Raw genomic sequence first — 22,813 nt, 5'->3', positions numbered from 1 at the left:
ATGCAAAGCATTTTACATATACTAGATGTAGATTATTATGTATTCTGTTTAGTAGAATACTAGTAGTAGATTAGTATTCTATTTTCTATATTTTTCTATAATGGACTATCATTACATTATGATGCAAAAATATCAATGAACCCAATTTTTATTTTTAAAAAAACTGCCTAAGGTCATGCAACTAATAAATGGACAGGCCAGTCTAAACCAAGTTCTAGTATCGTCCAAGCCCATGTACCTAACCCTTACCATCTAGCCATGAGGAACGATGACGCAAGATGTTAGAAGGGTTATTACTATGAATATAAGACAGCAGCAGGGGCAAGGATAGCAAGGCAAGCTCAGAGTGAGCAATTACTAGAGTCAGTGATGCCCTTATGAAGGGATAGGAATTTGAAGCCTGACCCTGCTGAGGGATGCTCCTGGGCAACTGACACTCACTTCACCCAATCTTTCAGTCAACACTCAGGAATGTGGTGAAGTTATTATGTAACACTTGCCTGCCCCTAGTGAGTGGGCTGGCATCTAGCCAACCATCTCCAGATCACTCAGATGGGAAGCAATACCCGTAAGAATGGGAGAGGGTGCAACTCATGCCTAACAGTCTTCTTAACCTGAACAGATGCCCAAAGAGATGCCAACTTCTGTTAAATGACCCCATGGGAACTCAGAGGGCACTAGGAGGTGGCACTTCCCTTTGGAAAGCACTCTAGGTTATGTGCTGCTTTGTGAATCCTAGATCATAGACAATGTTGAAGTTTATCTGAGCCCTGTGGTCTAGGAAAGTAGCAACAGTTAAGAAATCTCCTCACCCTTTTGTTTTCCAAGAAAAGGCAAACCTCAAAGGATCACCGTGCCCTCAAAAGACCATCTTTCCTCATGAATCCCACGCATAAGTCTCCCAAATAACTCCCCTGTTTGCCTGTCTGTGTAAAATCCCAGGACCCCTTCCTTTTCTATGAGCTATTCCTCATTAATGATTGTTCTACCTATTGCAATTGCCTAAATAAAATCATCTCTTTAATTGCCTAGTGTGCAGTTTTGGTGATTTTCAATTTAAGGCCTAACCATTTGATGGTCAACGGGTTTTTTTTTGGGGGGGGGTGGTAAATGAATTAATGGTTATTCAGAAGTTTGTCTCTCTTGAGTGATGGATGACAGAGAATCTGGTTTGTTAGTATTTTCTGTTTGTCTCTATTGAGCTCAAATAAATTAATAATTTCATGCCCAACAGGAAGTAGATAACTGGACTTGTGAATTTTGTATTTTTCTGTTACTCTTGATCTGTGGCTGAAATTTTAGAATTGAAGCTATAAGTTTTCTCTGTGTGTTTTCCTGTAATTAAGAAAGGACTTTACCTCACATTCCTATCTTCAGAAGGGTATTACCAAATTAGATTATAAAACCTTTTGGAGGAGCTCTATTCTGATGGGTTTAGAGACAAATGAGCACTTGACGGCAATGGGTTTTTATAAATAGGATATTCCTAAAATTCCCAGAAATTAAGAATATTGACACTCATATATTTTCAATGTGCAAAGAAAAAAAAAAGGTATTCTTATAGAAACAAACTCAGAAATGTTTTTAAAATTCAAGGTGAACCATACATCCAATAAGGGTCTAATATCCAAAATATATAAAACTTCTACATTTAACAACACAAAGATAAATGATCCAATCAACAAATGGGCAAAAGACTTGGGTAGACTTTTTACCAGGGAGGATATCCAAATGGCCAAAAACACATGAAAAGATGCTCAATGTCTTTAGCCACCAGACGGGAGCAAATCAAAACCACAATGAGATACCACTCTCACTCCCACTAGGATGGTTAAGATTAAAAACAAAACAAAAATACAGAAAATAACAAGTGTTGGCAAGGATGTGGGAAAATTGAAACCTTTAGCCATTACTGGTTTTCGGCATGCAAAATGGTACAGCTGTGGTGGAAAACAGTGTGGCAGTTCCTCAAAACATTAAAAATGGAACTATCATATGACCCTGCAATTCCACTCCTAGGTAAATATATCCAAGGGATCTGAGGTCAGTGACACAAACAGACACATATACACCAATTGTCACTGAAGCACTATCCACAATAGCCAAGAGGTGGAAGCAACCTAAATATCCATCAAAGGAATGAATAAACAAAATATAGTACATACATATAATGGAATACTACTCAGCCATAAAGAGAAATGAAGTCCTGATACATGCAACAACATGGATGAACCCCAAAGACATTATGCTGAGTGAAATAAGTCAATCACAAAAGGACAAATTTTGTATGATCTCACTTACATGAAAAGGCAACGATAGGCAAACGTATAGAGACCAAGTGGTTACCAGGGGCGGAAAGGAGAGAGGGAGCCATTGTTTGAGAAATAGTAAATATCTGTTTATGGTGAAGGGAAATCTGGCATCGACTGAAGGTGATGACTGCACAACATAACTAAGGTAATTTATATCTCTAAGCTATACACCTGAAAAAGGTTGAACTGGCCAAAAATGTGATATACATATTTCTACAAAAAAAAAAGTAGCTGCTGATACTACCTACGTTAAACCAAGCATCTAATGGGATATGTTTCCTTGGTTCAGAGGCTTAGGGTCATGGTTTCACTGGACATCCCAATCAATTCATGTAAAACTAATTTTCTTGCTTCTGTTATATCTCCTAGTTCATTGTGTAGGGCTGGGGTCTTATAAGCTTGCAAGTGGCTATCCGAGGCACAACAATTGATCTGTATTTGCTGGGAATACCAGAAGAAGAAGGAAGGTCAGGAATCAGTGGAGAAAATGGACTACATGTCCAATCACTTCCATAAACAACTACATCCTTTGCAATGAGATCAGAAGAACTGTATGGTGCACGGATACCATTACTAAACATTTAGATCAAGGACTCTATAGAAGAATCTTGATCAAAAGGTGGGAAATGAGGAACACAATTTCAAATTCACATGGAATCCAGACTTTCAGGAGCCACTGAGGCCAGATGACCCCCCAAATCTATTACCCTGAAAAATCTTTAAACTTTAAACCAGATCAGTCCCCTGAAGTCATCTTTGAACTAAATAATGTGTGCTCTCCAGTCGATCCAACTCATACCGATCCTACAGAACAGAATAGAACTGCACCCACAGGGTTTCCTAGGCTGCAATCTTTATGGGTATTTATTGGCATAGAATATTGAATATACCATGGATTTCCAGAAAAATGAACAAATCTGTCTTGGAGTATAGCCAGAATGCTCCTTAGAAGCGAGGATGGCAAGATTTTGTCTCACGTACTTTGGACATGTTATGAGGAGGGACCAGTCCCTGGAGAAGGGCATCATGCTTGGTAAAGTAGAGAAGAAGAAGTAAAAGAGAAGAAGACCCTCAAGAAGATGGATTGACACAAAGGCTGCAACAATGGGCTCAAGCATATCAATGATTGTGAGGATGGCACAGGACTGGGCAGTATTTAGTTCTGTTGTCTGTAGGGTCACTACAAGTTAGAACCAACTCCACAGCACCTAGCAATAACAACAACAGTCTTTACGGGACCAGATCAACAGGTCTTTTCTCCTGTGGAAATGTTGATGAGCTCTAATCGTGAACCTTTCAGTTAGCATCTGAGCACAATAAGAGTTTAGCTTAATTAGAAAAGAATGTCTGCATTAAGCATTATTCATTTTTAAAAAATTATATGTGATGAAACTGGCAATGGCAACTTGAAAGGATAGATGGGAAGCTTAGGGGGAAGTGAGTGTGTGCTAATGGTGGTGAAATACTTTGGAAAATGTTGTCAAGAAAGGTGACACAACTTGAAGAATGTAACCAATGTTGATGTGCTCTATGTTTCGTTGTGTACATTTTCACCAAAAAAAGAGTTCAAATTCACATAATTTAGGTAAATCTTTGGCAAACAAGACTAATTTTAAACCAAATTTTAAATAATTTTGGTTTAATAAAAACAGCTATGTCTTCTCTGATTTATCAATGTTAGGTATAATATATGAGTAGATTTTTATTCTACTTGGGTATGGTCTTCCTAAATATATACAGGTTTACTGACTGAATAAGCTAGCATTACTTCTACTAAATGTTTATGATTATGAAAAATATAAATTTGTGTTTAACCTAATAATTATTCTGACAAACGTTACTTCAACAGTAATTATGTCAGCTTGAAGATAATTTCCAAGGCTTTGGACTGATACTAAATTGATTTACTTAATGGATGGTCATTAGATGCTTAATTTCAAAGTAAGATAGAACAATAAAATATTAATTACTAAACATCATTTAAGTTTATATGCTTTTGTTTCCTATTTTTATATGGCACAGAGAGTCTATATATTTTGGGGTTTATTAATGAGTGTGTTCATTTTTGCCCACTTTGAAAAGTTGTACTAAAAGGGATGTGGTTTTTGTTAAGGGGTGAATAGTTCTATCCTAAAGTAAAAGGATTGGTTATTTCAGAATGAGAAAGAGGAAAAAGTAGGACAAAACTTGGATGCATGCAGAAAGCTGTGGAAGTTTTGTGGAAAGGGAATTTTAAGTGCCTGCGGTCAAAGCTGGCTAAGGTTTAATGGGTTTATTTATAAGATTTTTTTTTAAAGAGAGTTTTAGTTTGAAATGTTATACTGATGGAAAATGAGAATTTTGTTTTCTCTCTGCTAAAATTTGAAAAGCATGTTGGATTATTAGTCCACTCTTAATATGAGGCTATAGCAAAGATTCTGTGCTATAACCCTCTAGGGTTCATGTTGACTTTATTATGTCCTTGATTATTTAAGAAAACAAAGGTTTCTCCCTTACAAAAGAGCTAAAAAAAAAAAGGTATTTATAATTAGGTCACCTACTATGCTTACTTTTAAAATATTTCATTGTCACTGGTTAAATAGGTAGCCAAGTATTTTTTCTCAGAAATCCATGATCCTATCCTAATCAACTGATCAAATCTCTTGGCAGCTTTTGATATTTCACCTTCCCAGAGCTGAATAATCTTCTGCATATAAAACTGTCTTTGAGATTTCCCAGAGGGCCCCTGAAAAACCACAAAAGTGTTCTTGCACCTTGTAAAGAGAGAGATATTAGAAATAATTAGATTTAGCTGATATGTTGCTATTAGTGATTTGTGTGCAAAGCACTATCAAATCAAACAAGATGTTTAGCCTTCTCTAGGTAAAATGTGTATGGGTAAATTGTCATTAATATACATATTTCAGCAATTGTATACTGTACAGGATGTTCCTAGGGAATCATCAATTCCCTGGTTATTCATGATATGTTTCTATTTGTCAGAGTTCTGGAGCTGCCTTGTCTAGTATTAGACAACAGGAGTATAGTTTATAAGTCATAATGTGGCTACTTTTTAAAATGTTAACTTGGTTATGACTTTACTTTTTTAATTTAATCTCACATCTTCTATATCTATGGTTTTCAATGGGAATTTACATCACTTACTTATGGAGTTTTATTAATGTATAAATATTTAGGACAAACTCAATATTACTGAATCTCTTTCCCTCATATTCTTGATATATTCTAACTATATTCCTGGTATATTCTTGGCATTTTACGTCAAGATTATTATATGTCATAGCTGACGTTCTTTTTTTTCTCTGTAAAGATTATGTTTATCCATCCTTACAAATCAGATGTAATATCCACTCTTTTTTTAAAAGTAGCATTAGTCATTACGTTTACAGATATTTTTGTTAATATTTTTTATTAACTTTATCTTTTTTTGCACATCACAGATAACCAAATTTCCTTCTCAGCTGCATTATTCTGGTAATAAACTCTCATCAGATCTTTCACTTTTGAAATTAATCACTGCCGTTTTAAGGTCTTTGTCATCTACAGATAGTTTTTTGACATTGTTTTAATAGGATGCTTCCCTGAAAACACTTGCACCAGTTATAGGCCAGACTAATTCATATTCAACAAAGGTGGGTTTCCTCAGAACCTTATAAAAAAGGACTATGCCAGGCACTTTTAAGTACAGACTTCTAATGGCATCAGTTAAAGAACTTCAAGACTGTACCAGTGAACTGAATCAGAATTCTGAGAACTTTACCCGAGAAGCAAATGAGTTCATAACACTGCCAACCTAAGGTTGAGTGAAAAAGGATTATTTACATAGGACTGAATGAACTGGTGAGGGGTGGCTGTGGGTTTGCTTGGAAATACTGTTGATGTTTTAATGTTCTATTTTCTGAATATGTAAGGAAGCCTTTCTCTTTTTCTCTTAAGGGATCTATAACTCATAACAATTTATAGACTATACTTTGCACACTGAAATGAAACATTTGTAAATAATATCCTATTCTCCCTTCCAAATCTCCTTCAAGATTTGGGAACTCTTTTTGACTATTGGTTTTATAACTGAGGCCATGACTGAAATGTCGTATGTGAGAAAAATGCATATCGAATGACTTGTAAGGAGTAAAGGTTAATTTTATGGAGTCAATGCTTTCAAGAGGCTCTTGGGAAAACTGGCCTGATACCCGGTTATCATGGATTGAATCGAATCCCTGACAGATGTGTATCAACTTGGCTAGGCCATGATTTCCACCCTTGTGTGAATGTCCACCATTTTGTCATCTGAGGCAATTTTCCTATGTGTTGTAAATCCTACCTCTATGATGTTAATGAGGCAGGATTAGATGTAGTTATGTTAATGAGGCAGAACTCAATCCACAAGATTAGGTTGTATTTTAAGTCAATCTCTTTTGAGATATAAAAGAGAGAAGCAAGCAGAGAGACAGGAGGACCTCATACCACCAAGAAAGCAGTGCTGAGAGTAGAAGCATCCTTTGGAACCACAGAAAAGCTCCTATACCAGGGGAAAAATGATGACAAGGAACTTCCTCCAGAGCCAAAAGAGACAGAAAGCCTTCCCCTGGAGCTGGCACCCTGAATTTGGACTTCTAACCTCCTAGACCATCAGAGAATAAATTTATCTTTGTTAAAGCCATCTACTTGTGGTATTTCTGTTATACCAGCCCTAGATAACTAAGAGAACCGGTTTACAGGGCTCTCAGCCTTACAGGTGAGTAAAGAAGGTCACTACCTGGCATGTCCAGAAACTTTACGATATTTGTGCGACCTCAAGATAAGAGGAATTAGCTCAAATTCATAGGTACTCCAGGTGAAATCTGATAAGGAGTTCTAAGTTTGGCTTTCTAGCCTCAAAAGACTTTTACAATTCCAATCTGAAATTCCTTATGAAAACTTCCAACAAAGCAAGCTTTCCATCCACGTGATAAATTACCATTCATGCTGCACTTATTTAAATAAGACTAAAACTAATAAAGACCAGCCATATTTCAAGATCAAGAAATAATTTTATCTTTGATTAAAAGGGGGGCTACTATAGAGAGAAATTTTGTGTTTCAAAGGAAAACTATGCATTGTCTGTAACACACCCTCCCAGGTTCTGGAATCTATCCCTGCTCATTATTTTTGAGCTATTTTCCATCTTTCTTATAAAGTTTAGGTAACTGATGGGTATGCTTGTCTGGGAGAGATTTAATTGACTTACTACCCCACCTATGGAAAAACAGTTTTGATATCTATTTGTAAATTGGACAGGATCCTGTAACCTCACCAAAATTGTCAATCCTAACCAAATTTTCAGTTCTTTCAGTTTCTTTCAATATCTGGCGATAACTATCCAAATTAACTTTTCCAGGGAGCCAAGATGGAGAAATAGTAAGACACTTCCAGTGAGCCCTCTTCCAACAAAGACCAAAAAAAACAAGTGAAACGATTATACTTATGACAAGCTAGGAGCCCTGAACATCAAAGGCAAAATTAGAATACGGACTGACTGGCAGGGGGAGGAAGAGATGGTTCAGAAGCACAGAGGAGTTGCCAGACCTGAATCACTGGGAACCCTCAGGCACCATGACCTGGAGCGACAGCGGTGGGCTGCTGGTAGCGTTCAGCTGCAGTTTCCTCAGGGAGAAACAGCCAGCCATAGAGCCTACTCACACCTCCGGAACCAGAGGAGAACAGCACTCTCGGCAAAAGCTAAGTTCATGCGTATATTGTACCATGCCCTGAGGCCCCAAGCAGGATTCAGTAGCTCTTCACTTCCCTGGGCCTGAGATAGGTCCTGCTGAGTATCCTGAGCCATTTTCCTGGCCTTCAAGAAGGAATAAATTCACAATTACAGGAAAAGATAATCTGCTAGCTCCAATAACCCAGGGGGATCGGGATAGAAGCGGCTACTGTCCAGGCATAAATGGATCATGGACTTTGAATAACTTTACCCCCTGCATGGACCCGCGTGGGCCTATTTCAAGAGAATAGGCCCTTGTTGTTGGATTGCAACTGTTACACCTCTGCAGTAGAGAGGTGGGTGTTTGATGTTTGACACCACTTTGCCGATTAAACAGTGTCCTCACCTACCCAAACCAGGAGACCAAAGACTCCATTCAGGTAACCAAACCACCTGCAACAGGGGTCCAAGGATAACTGGTACCTCCCAGTCCTTACAACCAAAAGCATTGGATGCCCGTAGCCCATATGCAGAAAACACCCATTTGTGCGCTCTAGGGAAAAAGGGACATACCTTCCTCAGAGACACTCGAGGAATATTTGTCAGCCCCCTGCCTTATTCAGAAGATGACGCCCTGCTGCAACCAGATACCGGAACTCACACCAATCACCCATGCCCCTCTAAGACTGTAGGACAGAGCCTTTACCGCACAATTCATGACCAACCACCTGGACAATGGGGCTGAATACACACAAAAAAAGCAAACGGACTCCTAGGCTCATATACCTGATAACAGCTCTAGCCATCTGGTGACAGGACATTAGAGCTTCGAAGGCAAAAATAATCAAGCTAGCTTAAACAACCTATGTGGACATATCAAAACAAAACAAAGCTAGAATACAGTACACAAAAATAAAATAAACTAATACAATAACCTATAGATGGCTCAGAGATAACAGTCAATATCAAATCACATTAAGAAGCAGATGATGATCACTTCAAAAAGCTCCCAAAAAAAGAATCAAGGGATCTCCTGGAAGAAGGTGCCTTCCTGGAATTACCGGATGCAGAATACAGAAGACTAATATACAGAAGTCTTCCAGACATGAGGAACGAGATCAGGAAGAACAACAGGCAATATGCAGAACAAGGCAAGGAACACACAGATTAAAGCAATCAAAGAAATTAAAAAGGTAATTCAAGAACATAATGAAAACTTTAATAAGCTACAAGAATATATAAAAAGACAGCAATCAGAAAATCAGAAGATTAACAATAAAATTACGGAATTAGACAACACAATAGAAAGTCAGAGGAGAAGAACTAGGCAAGTGTAAGGCAGAATTGGTGAGATCGAACATAAAGCACTTGGTATCCATACATTTGACAAAAATATAAAATAGGATAATTTTTAAAAAATGAAGGAACCCTAAAAATCAAATTCACTTTTCGAAAGTTTCTACCTCCTGTCTGGCTCCAAAATGCTGAGAAATAAACCCTAACTGTCCAGATCCTGTCAAGACCCTAGGTTGTGGAAGGTGGAGCCAACATGGCCGGACAGACAGACGCTTCCGACGAGTCCTCTTACAACAAAGACCAGGAAAAAAATACGAAACAAGTTAATTTATGACAAGCTAGGAGCACTGAACATCAAAGGCAAGCTCAGAAAACGAAGCGACGGGCACAGGGAGGAAAAGACGGTTCAGAAATTGAGAGGAGGTACTGGACCTGAATCCGGGGGCACTCCCAGACACCATTCCCGGAAGCGACATAAACAGGCTGGTACTAGCCTTTGGCTGCTGTTTCCTCAGGGAGAAGCAGCCAGCCACACAGCCTACTCACACCTCTGGAACCAGAGAAGAACGGCACTCTCGGCAAAAGCTAAGTACTTCCCAGATTTATATCTGGGCACGTATGAGCAGCTGATATTTGACAAAGGTCCAGTGTCAGTTAATTCGGGAAAAGATAGTCTTTTTAACAAATGGCGCTGGCATAACTGGATATCCATTTGCAAAAAAAATGAAACAGGACCCATACCTCACACCATGCACAAAAACTAACTCCAAGTGGATCAAAGACCTAAACATAAAGACTAAAACGATAAAGATCATCAAAGAAAAAATAGGGACAACCCTAGGAGCCCTAATACAAGGCATAAACAGAATAAAAAACATTACCAAAAATGACGAAGAGAAACCCAATAACTGGGAGCTCCTAAAAATCAAACACCTATGCTCATCTAAAGACTTCACCAAAAGAGTAAAAAGACCACCTACAGACTGGGAAAGAATTTTCAGCTATGACATCTCAGACCAGTGCCTGATCTCTAAAATCTACATGATTCTGTCAAAACTCAACCACAAAAAGACAAACAGCCCAATCAAGAAGTGGGCAAAGGATATGAACACGCACTTCACTAAAGAAGATGTTCAGGCAGCTAACAGATACATGAGAAAATGCTCTCGATCATTAGCCATTAAAAAATTAGAGAAATGCAAATTAAAACTACGATGAGATTCCATCTCACTCCAACAAGGCTGGCATTAATCCAAAAAACACAAAATAATAAATGTTGGAGAGGCTGCGGAGAGATTGGAACTCTTATACACTGCTGGTGGGAATGTAAAATGGTACAACCACTTTGGAAATCTATCTGGCGTTTTCTTAAAAAGTTGGAAATACAACTACCATACCACCCAGAAATCCCACTCCTCAGAATATACCCTAGAGAAATAAGAGCCTTTACATGAACATGTTTATTACAGCTCTGTTTACAATAGCAAAAAGCTGGAAGCAACCAAGGTGTCCATCAATGGATGAATGGGTAAATAAATTGTGGTATATTCACACAATGGAATACTACACAAAAGCCTGAGACCAGAAGAACTAGATGGTGCCTGGCTACAACCGATGACTGCCCTGACAGGGAGCACAACAGAGAACCCCTGAGGGAGCAGGAGATTAGTGGGATGCAGACCCCAAATTCTCATAAAAAGACCATACTTAATGGTCTGACTGAGACTAGAGGAATCCCGGCGGCCATAGTCCCCAGACCTTCTGGTGGCACAGGACAGGAACCATCCCCGAAGACAACTCATCAGACATGAAAGGGACTGGACAGTGGGTGGGAGAGAGATGCTGATGAAGAGTGAGCTAATTATATCAGGTGGACACTTGAGATTGTGTTGGCATCTCCTGTCTGGAGGGGGGAGGGGAGGATAGAGAGAGTGGGAAGCTGACAAAATTGTCAAGAAAGGAGAGACTGGAAGGGCTGACTCATTAGGGGGAAAGCAAGTGGGAGTACGGAGTAACATGTATGTAAACTTATATGTGACAGACTGACTTGATTTGTAAACGTTCACTTGAAGCTCAATAAAATAAAAAAAAAAGCTAAGTACTCGCTTGTATTTTACCACATACCCCCACCCCGCCCCGCCCTGCTTCCAAGCCAGCTTCAGTGGCTGATTTCCCTGGGCCTGAGATACACCTTGTTGAGCACCTAGAGCCATTCTCCCGGGATTGGAGAAGGAAAAAATTTGCAAATGGGGGGAAAGATAATTTGCCAGCTCCACTAACTACGGGAGCTCAAGACAAAAGCGGCTCCTGTCCAGGCATAAAAGGTACACGGACTTTCAGTACCTTTCACCTCTGCATGCACCTCTGTGGTCCTACTTCAAGGGAATAGGCCCTTGTTGGCAGACTCCAACCATTTCAGCTTTACGGCACAGTGGTGGTTGTTTGATGTTTGAAATTGCTTTCTAATTAAAGAGAGTCCTCACCTACGCACATCAGGGCCTAAAGACTGGTGGCTCCACTCAGGTCACCAAGCCACCCATGACAGGGGTCCAAGGATAACTGGTACCTCCCAGTACTTATAACCAAAATTTTGGGTGCCCATGGTCCGTCTGCAGAACACAACCACCTGTACACTCTAGGGAACTGGGACACACTTTCCTCAGAGAAACATAGGGGACAATTTCAAGCCCCTGCCTTGTTCAGAGTGTGACCCCCTGCTGCAACCAGAGACCAGTAGCTACACCAATGACCCCTGCCTCTCTAAGACTACGGGAAAGAGCTTGTATCACACACTTGATGATCAGTTACCTTGACACATGAGCTGAATTCATACAAGTGAATGGACTCCTTCACTGATATACCTGATAACATCTCTACCCATCCGGGGACAGGACGTCAGAGATCCAAAGGCAAAAATAATTAAGCTAGCTGACTCAAGCAACCCACGTGGCTATATCAAAACAAAACAAAGAAAAAAAGCTATGACACAGTAAGCAAACATAAAATAAACTAATACAATAAATTATATAAGATCGGAGACAACAGTCAATATCAAGTCACATAAAGAAACAGACCACAATCACCTCAACAAGCTCTCAAAAGAAAGAATCAAGCGATCTTCTAGATGAAAGTACCTTCCTGGAATTACCAGAGGCAGAATACAAAAGATTAATATACAGAAGCCTTGAAGACTTCAAGAAGGAAATGAGGCAATATGCAGAACAAGCCAAGGGACACACAGATAAAGCAGTTGAAGAAATTCAAAACCTCATTCTGGAACATAATGAAAAGTTTAATCAGCAGGAAAAATCCATAGACAGACAGCAATCAGAAATTTGGAAGATTAACAATGAAATTACAGAAGTAGACAGCTCAATAGAAAGTCAGAGGACCAGAACTGAGCAAGTGGAAGGCAGAATTTCTGAATTTGAAGACAAAGCACTTCGCACTAATATATTTGAAGAAAAATCAGATAAAAGAATTTTATAAAATGAAGTAACCTCAAGAATCATGTGGGGCTCTATCAAGAGAAATAACCTACGAGTGATTGGAGTACCAGCACAGGGAGGGATAACATAGAATTGTTGAAGATTTGTTGGCAGAAAACTTCCCTGATATCGTGACAGATGAGAAGGTATCTACCCAAGATGCTCACCTAACTGCACGTAAGCTAGATATTAAAAGAAAGTCACCAAGACATATTATAATCAAACTTGCCAAAACCAAAGATAAAGAGAGAATTTTAATGGCAGTTAGGGATAAATGAAAAGTCACCTACAAGGGAGAGTCAATAAGAATAAACTCGGACGACTAGGCAGAAATTATGCAGGCAAAAAGGCAATGGCACGACATATACAAAACTAAAGGAAAGAAATGGCCAATGAAGAATCTTAAATCCAGCAAAACTGTCTCTCAAATATGAAGGTGAAATTAGGACATTTCCAGATAAACAGAAATTTAGGGAATTCGTAAAAGCCAAACCAAAACTACGAGAAATACTAAAGGGAGTTCTTTGGTTAGAAAATCAATAATATCAGGTAACAACTCAACACTAGAATACTGAGCAGAGCAATCAGAAGTCAACCCAGACAGGGAAATCACAAAAATAAATCAAGATTAAAAAACGCTCAAAACAGGGAAACATTGTTGTTAGGATGTAAAAGAAGAAAACATTAAAATAATAAAGAGGGACTGAGAAATGTAGTCATAGATCTTCGATATGCAGAGGAAGACAAGGTGATACAAAGAAATAAAAGTTAGCTTTGAATTTAGAAAAATAGGAGTAAATAGTAAGGTAACCACAAAAGAGAAAAACTACTCTACACATCAAAATAAAATACAAGAAAAAAATAGAGACTCAGCAGAAACAAAATCAACAACAACAAATATGAGGAAAGTATAATATATAAAGATAATCTACTCAGCACATAAAATTAAGTGGGAAAAAGAAACTATCAACACACAAAAAAAGACATCAAAATGATAGCACTAAATTCATACCTATTCATAATTACAATGAATGTAAGTGGGCTAAATGCACAATAAAGAGACAGAGAGTAGCAGAATGCATTAAAAACCACGATCTGTCTATATGCTGCATACAAGAGAAACACCTTAAAGACAAAAACAAACTAAAACGCAAAAGATGGAACAAAATTATATCAAGCAAACAACAATCAAAAAAGAGCATGAGTGGCAATATTAATTTCTGACAAAACAGACTTTAAAGTTAATCCATCAAGCAGCATAAGGAAGGACATTATATAATGATTAAAGGGACAATATATCAAGAAGATATAACCATATTAAATATTTATGCACAGGGCTGCAAGAGTCATAAAACAAACTCTATCAGCATTGAAACCTGGGATAGATAGCTCCACAATTACAGTAGGAGACTTCAATACACCACTTTTCGTGAAGGACAGGACATCCAGAAAAAAAGCTCAATAAAACAGGGAAAATCTAAATGCCACAATAAACCAACTTGACCTCATAGACATATACAGAACACTCCATCCAACAGCAGTCAAGTATACTTTCTTTTCTAGTGAACATGGAACATTCTCTACAATAGACCACACATTAGGTCATAAAACAAGCCTTAAGCAGAATCCAAAACATTGAAATATTACAAAGCATCTTCTCTGACCATAAAGCCATAAAAGTTGAAATCACTAACAGAAAAAGCAGGGAAAAGAAACCAAACACTTGGAAAATGAACAATACCCTGCTCAAAAAAAGACTGCATTATGGAAGACATTAAGGATGGATTGAAGAAATTCATAGAATCCAGTGAGAATGAAAACACTTCCTACCAGAACTTTTGGGACACAGCAAAAGCACCGCTCAGAGGACAATTTATATCATTAAATGCACACTTATCCAAAAAGAAAAACCAAAATCAAAGAATTATTCCCACAACTTGAACAAACAGAAGGAGAGCAACAACAGAAAACCTCAGGCACCAGAAGAAAACAAATAATAAAAATCAGAGCAGAACTAAATGAAATAGAAAACAGAAAAACAATTGAAAGAATGAACAAGACCAAAAGCTGGTTCTTTGAAAAAAATCAACAAAATTGATAAACCACTGGCCAAGGTAAAAAAGATAAACTGAAGCAGAAACAAATAACCAAATAAGAAAGGAGATGGGCAATATTACAACAGGCCAAACTGAAATTAAAAGAATCATATCAGATTACTATGAAAAACCACACTCTAACAAATTTGAAAACATAGAAGGATGAATTCCTAGAAACACACTACCTACCTAAACTAACCCAAACAGAGGTAGAACAACTAAATAGACCCATGACAAAAGAAGAGATTAAAATGGTAATCAAAAAACTCCCAACAATAAAAAGCCCTGGCTGGCCCTGATGACTTCACTGCAGAGTACTGCCAAACTTTCACAGAAGAGTTAACACAGTTACTACTAAAGGTATTTTAGACCATAGAAAAGGTGGAACACTCCCAAACTCATTCTATGAAGACAGCATATCCCTGATGCCAAAACCAGGTAAAGACACACACACAAAAAAAAATTATAGATCTATATCCCTTATGAACTCAGATGTAAAAATCCTCAACAAAATTCTAGCCTATAGAATTCAACAACGTATCAAAAAAAATAATTAATAAAGACCAAGTGAGATTCATACCAGGTATGCAGGGATGGTTCAACATTAGAAAAACAATTAACGTCATCCATTATATAAATAAAACAAGAGACAAGAATCCCATGATTTTATCAATTGATGCCGAAAAGGCATTTGACAAAGTTCAACACCCATTCATGATAAAAACTCTCAGCAAAATAGGAATAGAAGGAAAATTCCTCAAGATAATACAGGGCACTTATACAAAGCCAACAGCCAACATCATCTGAAATGGAGAGAGCCTGAAAGCATTCTCCCTGAGATCAGTCAGGAAGCAGACAAGGATACCCTTTATCACCACCATTGTGGTGGAGGTCCTAGCCACAGCAATTAGGCTAGATAAAGAAATAAAGGGCATGTAGATTTGCAAGGAAGAAGAAAAAGTATCTCTACTTGCAGATGAAATGATCTTATACACAGAAAACCCTAAGGAATCCTCAAGAAAACTACTGAAACTAATAAGAGTTCAGCAGAGTATTGGAATACGAGAAAAAGATACAAAAACCAGTTGGACTCCTCTACACCAACAAAAAGAACATTGAAGAGGAAACCATCAAATCAATACCATTTACAGTAGCCCTCAAAAAGATTAAATACTTAGGAATAAATCATACCAGAGATGTGACAGACTTATACAAAGAAAACTACAAAACACTTCTGCAGGAAATCAAAAGAGACCTACATTAACTGGAAAAACATACCTTGCTCAAGGATAGGAAGACAACATTATAAAAATATCTATTCTACCAAGAGTGATCTATAGATTAAATGCAATTCCAATCCAAATTCCAACAACATTTTTTAATGAGATGGAGAAACAAATCACCAACTTAATATGGAACAGAAAGAGTCCCCAGATAATAAAAGCATTACTGAAAAAGAAGAACAAAATGGGAGGCCTCACACTACCTGATTTTAGAACCTACAATACCGCCACAGTAGTGAAAACACGCTGGTACTGGTACAACAGATACACAGACCAATGTAACAGAATTGAAAATCCAGACATAAATCCACCCACATATGAGCAGCTGATATTTGACAAAGGCCCTAAAGCAGTTAAATGGGGGAAAAGACAGTCTTTTTAACAAATGGTGCTGGCATAATTGGATACCCATCTGGAAAATACGAAACAAAACCCATACCTCACGCCATGAAAAAAGAGCTTAAAATGGATCAAAGACCTAAGTATAAAATGTAAAATGATAAACATCAAGGAAGTAAAAATAGGGACAAGGTTAGAAGCCCTAATACATGGCATAAACAGTATACAAAATATTACTAACAATGCAGAATAAAAAAACAAGATAACTGGGAGCTCCTAAAAATCGAACACCTATGCTCATCCAAAGACTTCACCAAAAAAGTAAAAAGATTACTTACAGACTGGGAAAAAGTTTTTTGCTATGACATTTCCGATCAGCACCTGATCTCCAAAATCTACATGATACTGCAAAAACTAAACTACAAAAAGACAAATAACCCAATTAAAAAATGGGCAAAAGAGATGAACAGACACTTCACTAAAGAAGACATTCAGGTAGCTAACAGATACATGAGGAAATGGTCACGATCATTAGCCATTAGAGAAATGCAAATCAAAACTACAATGAGATTCCACCTCACTCCAATGAGGCTGGCATTAATCCAAAAAACACAAAATAATCAATGTTGGAGAGGTTGTAGAGAGTCTGGAACACTTATACACTGCTGGTGGGAATTTAAATTGGTACAACCACTTCCTTAAAAAGCTAGAAATAGAACTACCATATGATCCAGCAATCCCACTCTTTGGAATATATCCTAGAGAAATAAGAGCCTTTACGCGAACAGATATATGCACACCCATGTTTATTGCAGCACTGTTTACAACAACGAAAAGGTGGAAGCAACCAAGGTGCCAATCAAAGGATGAATGGATATATGAATGGGTATATTCACACAATGGAATACTATATATCGATAAAGAACTGTGATGAATCCATGAAACATTTCATAACATGGAGGAATCTGGAAGCCATTATGCTGAGTGAAATTAGTCAACTGCAAAAGGACAAATATTATATAAGACCACTATTATAAGAACTCAAGAAATAGTTTAAACAGAGAAGAAAATATTCTTTCATGGTTACGAGACGGGGGAGGGAGTAAGCATGGTAGAGAGGTATTTACTACTTAGGTAGTAGATAAGAACTACTTTAGGAGATGGGAAAGAACGCACAATACAGGGAGGTCAGCACAACCGGACTACATCAAAAGCAAAGAAGTTTCCTGAATAAACTGAATGCTTTGAAGGCCAGCGTAGCAGGGGCGGGGATTTGGGGACTATGGTTTCAGGGGACATCTAAGTCAATTGGCATAATAAAATCTATTAAGAAAACATTCTGTATCCCACTTTGAAAAGTGGCATCTGGGGTCTTAAACACTAGCAAATGGCCACCTAAGATGCATCAATTGGTCTCAACCCACCTGGACCAAAGGATAATGAAGAATACCAAGGACACAGGTAATTATGAGCCCAAGGCACAGAAAGGGCCACATAAACTAGAGACTACATCAGCCTGAGACCAGAAGAACTAGATGGTGCCCAGCTACAACGATGACTGCCCTGACAGGGAGCACAACAGAGAACCCCTGAGGGAGCAGGAGAGCAGTGGGATGCAGACCCCAAATTCTCGTAAAAAGACCAGACCCTAGTGGTCATGGTCCCCAGACCTTCTGTTGGCCCAGGACAGGAACCATTCCTGAAGCCAGCTCTTCAGACATGGATTGGACTGGACTATGGGTTGCAGAGGATGCTGGTAAAGAGTGAGCTTCTTGTTTCAGGTGGACACTTGAGACTATGTTGGCATCTCCTCCCTGGAAGGGAGACATCAGCGTAGAGGGTGTTAGAAGCTGGCAAAATGGACACAAAAAGAGAGAGTGGTGGGAGGGAGTGTGCTGTCTCATTAGGGGGAGAGCAATTGGGAGTATGTGGCAGGGTGTATATAAGTTTTTGTGTGAGAGACTCACTTGATTTGTAAACTTTCACTTAAAGCACAATAAAAAAAATTTTTTTAAAGACTCTAGGTTGCCTTACAGCTGGCCCTTTATCTTAGAATATGAAGAGTCTCTGCAAGTTAAAGCTGCATGAGGATACAAACCTCAAAGATCTCACTGCCACAGCAGACCATGTATTGGGCTGGAATTCTCCCTAAATAAGCTGCTACCTGGATCACTAAGGAAGTTCATGCATGCCCTTATATGAGAAGTAACCAAGACTGTAGACAATACCACCTAGAGTATCAACATCCTAGCTCAAGAGCTTTAAGAAACTCCATGAGTGGTGCCTCCATGAGTGGTGCCCCATAACCAAAAGATTTTCCTCCACAGACCGTTTGGAATCCATTGGACAGGTTACCCTTGCACTTCAATCTTTTTTTAACATTAATAATTCTTTTTCTATTAATAATATTTTTTCTATTTTCTTTTCATCTCTCTTTCAAGATTCTTGATCTCCAACAAGACTCCTGGAGGGACTAATTCTTAGACTCTGCTTTGCCACATTTAGTAGGTTTATGATTGCCTTTGAGTTGTTCGGCAATGATTAAAATTCATGTTGAGCAAAAAGGGGTACAGACAGTGTTGAATCTGAGCCCTGTGCTCTCAGAAAGTAGTGATGGGTGGCTGATGGAACTTTTTACCTGCAAGTTCCCTCAAATCAATCCGCTTGGTCCATTAAGGAATTTCTTCAGATACACTAGGATAACTGAAGTGGAAATCTGACTTACAGTTTGAGATTTAGACTGTTTTTTCTTTCCCCAGCCACGGACAAACAACCTGCTAAAACTCAATGGGTGCTACCTCCCAGGGAAGAGGTGGCAAGTCAGATGCACAGAGAGAAGCATACGCTTCACACAACAGCCAACTGCTGTGGTGATGACAAGACTGAAACTCAGGGTTAAAATTTGAAGTTCTCCACTGAAACCTACCAGGTTATCACTAAGTTTTTCAAGGTTAAAGCAAAACTTACGGGAATCTGTCTTTTCTCAGAGTAGTAAGGACCTAACCTTGATCTCTGTCACTACTACTCAGCTCTGCTTTTGTACTGTGAAGGCAGCCATAGACAACACATAAACAAGAGCATGGTTGTGTTCCAACAAAATTTTATTTATGAAAAGAGGTGGCAAGTTGGATTTCGCCGAAGAGTCATAGTTTGTGGACCCCTGTCTTAACTTCTTAACAACTAACACGAACACATCGTTCTTTTCACTTCCCTGCTTGATCTCCTCATAACATCCTTGAAAGATAAATGAACCCCATTTTGCAGAGGACGAAACTGAGACTCAAAACCAAAAAACCATACCCAGTGCCATCGAGTTGATTCCGACTCATAGCAACCCTATTGGACAGAGTAGAACTGCCCCATAGAGTCTCCAAGGAGCGCCTGGCGGATTCGAACTGCCTACCCTTTGGTTAGCAGCTGTACCACTTAACCACTATGCCACCAGGGTTTCCAAACTGAGACTTAGAGAAGGAAAATATCTTGTCCAAGATCACACAACTAATAGAGCAATTTATTTTCATTTCCCACGGAAGATGGCAAACCTCCTGTGGCCTGAAAAGTTGCATATACATACACAATAATTTTAAACATTGCAGGGGAAATTGTTCTTTAGAAAAATCTCACTATCAAACACGTTGAAAAATAATTTTTTTAAGTACTTCTTATTTTGTCCTTTATGAAAATATCTCTTTTCACGTATTATATTCTTTATAGAAAAGTTCCCCTGAAGACTAACGGAATCAAAGCCTTAAGTAGAGACTTAAGGAATATACTTTGATTGCTTTTATCTGAGGAGGAAGCTGAACTAGCAGGGAATATTGCCTCCTCCTTCTTAAGCAGCCTCCTAGGAGCTTGACACTTGACCACAGGAGATGAAGATGCCCAGGTGCTCTGTATCCACAAACCAAGGAGACTGTACAGTCTTCAGCCTGCCGCAAAAGTCCCACAACCACTAATGGACCACGACTACCACAGCCTTCACCAGACTGAGTCCAGCACAACTAGACAGTGTCTAGCTGCCACCACTGACTGCTCTGACAGGGATCACAATAGAGGGTCCCAGACAGAGCTGGAGAAAAATATAGAACAGAATTCTAACTCGCAAAAAAAGATCAGACTTGCTGGCCTGACAGAGACTTGAGAAACCCCGAAACTATGGGCACTGGACACCCTTTTAGCTCAGTAATGAAGTCAATCCTGAGGTTCACCCTTCAGCCAAAGATTAGACAGGCCCATAAAACAAAATGAGACTAAAGGGGCACACCAGCCTAGGGGCAAGTACTAGAAAGCAGGAGAGGGCAGAAAAGCTGGTAATACAGAATCCAAGGTCGAGAAAGGGAAGTGTTAACATGTCATGGGGTTGGTAACCAATGTCACAAAGCAATATGTGTATTAATTGCCTAATGAGAAGCTAGTTTGTTCTGTAAAGCTTCATCTAAAGCACAATAATAATTTTTAAGAAAAAAGTCACATAACCACATTTAACTGAAGACTTACCAATGTTAATCTCATCGTCAGTCAGAGTATCCCCAATGAAATCGAACTGAAATGACTGCAGAGTCTGGGAAAATTTCTGAACAGCAGAGGAGTAATCTGCAAAGGAAGGGGAACAGGAGAAATGATCAACATGGCGGTCCTTTGACCAATTTTCTCATCTCTGTTTGGAAGATGAGAGAAAAACAAAAAAGAGAACTGCTTCCAGGAGGTAGCAGCTTGCATTTTATTAAGTTAAATAAAAGATCAGACCTTCAGTAGAAGAAAGTTTGAACAACAAATACCACACATTAAAAAGGAAGGGGAGGACAGCTTCTTCTAAGTTACGGACCATAGTTTATCCTCAACGTTTTCTTCTCTGACTTGTTCTACCCAAAAACCTGGAAAACCTAATGCTGCTCGTTTGTACTCTTAAGAGAATTATTAAGTATTTACTGAGCACTCATCATGGGCAATGGATGATTTGTTTTCTCACCTCTCACCGAAAAAATATTCACAATCACTCTACGAAGAATCAGTTAGTTCCATTTTACAGACGTGAAACTGTAAGTCCCAGAGTTGGAACTAGAAGCCAGGTGGTCTGTCTGCCCCTCTAGGGCTTTTCCATGAAAACAAGGGTGACATTTTACACATGAACCAGATGGTAGCCTGGGTTAGGATACTGCCATTTGCTGGGGAACAAAACTAAATTAACTTGTTCACAGAGGAATGACCAAGGGACCTAAGCTACAGAAGCAATGAATGAAAAATTCAGGGTGGTATGGCCAGACTTATGATTTTATTTTTGGCCAATCATTTTTTTAATTTTATTGTATAAATGTCTAGCAGTGGTACAAAATTTAAATCACATTTTTGCTATACTACTAACAAATTAAATTTATTGAATTTTTCAAAATATGACCTTCACCAAGAGGTCCAGACAGATTCTACTTGTTGCTGTGGAGTCAAGTCTAACTCACAGTGACCCCATCTAGACCCTTGCTACTCTAAGATTAGTTTTCAGACTAACAGCAGCAGCATCATATGGAAGATTAATGGAAACCCAAACTCCCAGGCCCCACCTCAGACCTACTGAATCAGAAACTTCATTTTAATATGATCCCCAGAGCATTCAACTGCTCCTTAAAGTTTGAGGGGCACTGTTCTCACCAAGGAGCCCTGGTGGCACAGTGGTTACAAGCTTGGCTGCTAACCAAAAAAGTCAACAGTTCGAATCCACCAGCCACTTCTTGGAAACCTATGGGGCAGTTCTACTCTGTCCTATAGGGTCACTATACATCAGAATCAACTCAACAGCAACAGGTTTGGGTCTGTTTTTTGTTTTGTTTTGTTTTTTGCTTTGTTCTTACCAAATAAGCTAACTCAACAGACCATCATCTGGGAAACTCAAGATTGTCAGTAATTTTTGGTTCTGTTTTCCTATTTCTTTTTTTTCTCCAGTTTCATCACCCTCCACCTTTACATCTGTCAGATATACAGGCTTACTGAGCCTGAGTTTTTGCTCTCAGGCTAAGGGAATGTGACACAAGGCAAGCAACAGCACTATTTCTTTCCACTGAAAAGCACAAACATAATAAAATACGTTCAGGCATTAGGCTGGAACAGATTATCTACTTATCTATACCCCATTTCCAGAAGTATTTCATTTTCAATATTTAGACCCTTGAGCCTTGGAGCACATCATTAAAAGTAACAATAATAAAGGTTTTACAGAGATTGGGGATGGAAAACAAGGTTACCATGGCTTCTCAAAATTTCTGCACTTTAGAACCACATTTTCCACTTTAAATCTGAGCCACGTAAGTGGGAGAAAAGC

General features: G+C 38.7%; 1 protein-coding gene across 1 annotated transcript in view; it reads right to left on the bottom strand.

Annotated features, from left to right (window-relative positions):
• OPHN1 (oligophrenin 1) overlaps positions 1-22,813 on the bottom strand; it is a 562,106-nt gene that overhangs the window by 380,562 nt on the left and 158,731 nt on the right. The window contains exon 3 of the mRNA XM_049872355.1: positions 21,001-21,096. Within this exon, the coding sequence (XP_049728312.1) occupies positions 21,001-21,096 (96 nt within the window). The remainder of the gene's footprint in view (positions 1-21,000; positions 21,097-22,813) is intronic.

This window comes from Elephas maximus, chromosome X (assembly GCF_024166365.1).
Source record: "Elephas maximus indicus isolate mEleMax1 chromosome X, mEleMax1 primary haplotype, whole genome shotgun sequence".
NCBI classification, from domain to species: Eukaryota; Metazoa; Chordata; class Mammalia; order Proboscidea; family Elephantidae; genus Elephas; species Elephas maximus.
The sequence above is the reverse complement of the archived record's forward strand: the minus strand, read 5'-3'. Positions and strand labels throughout refer to the sequence as shown.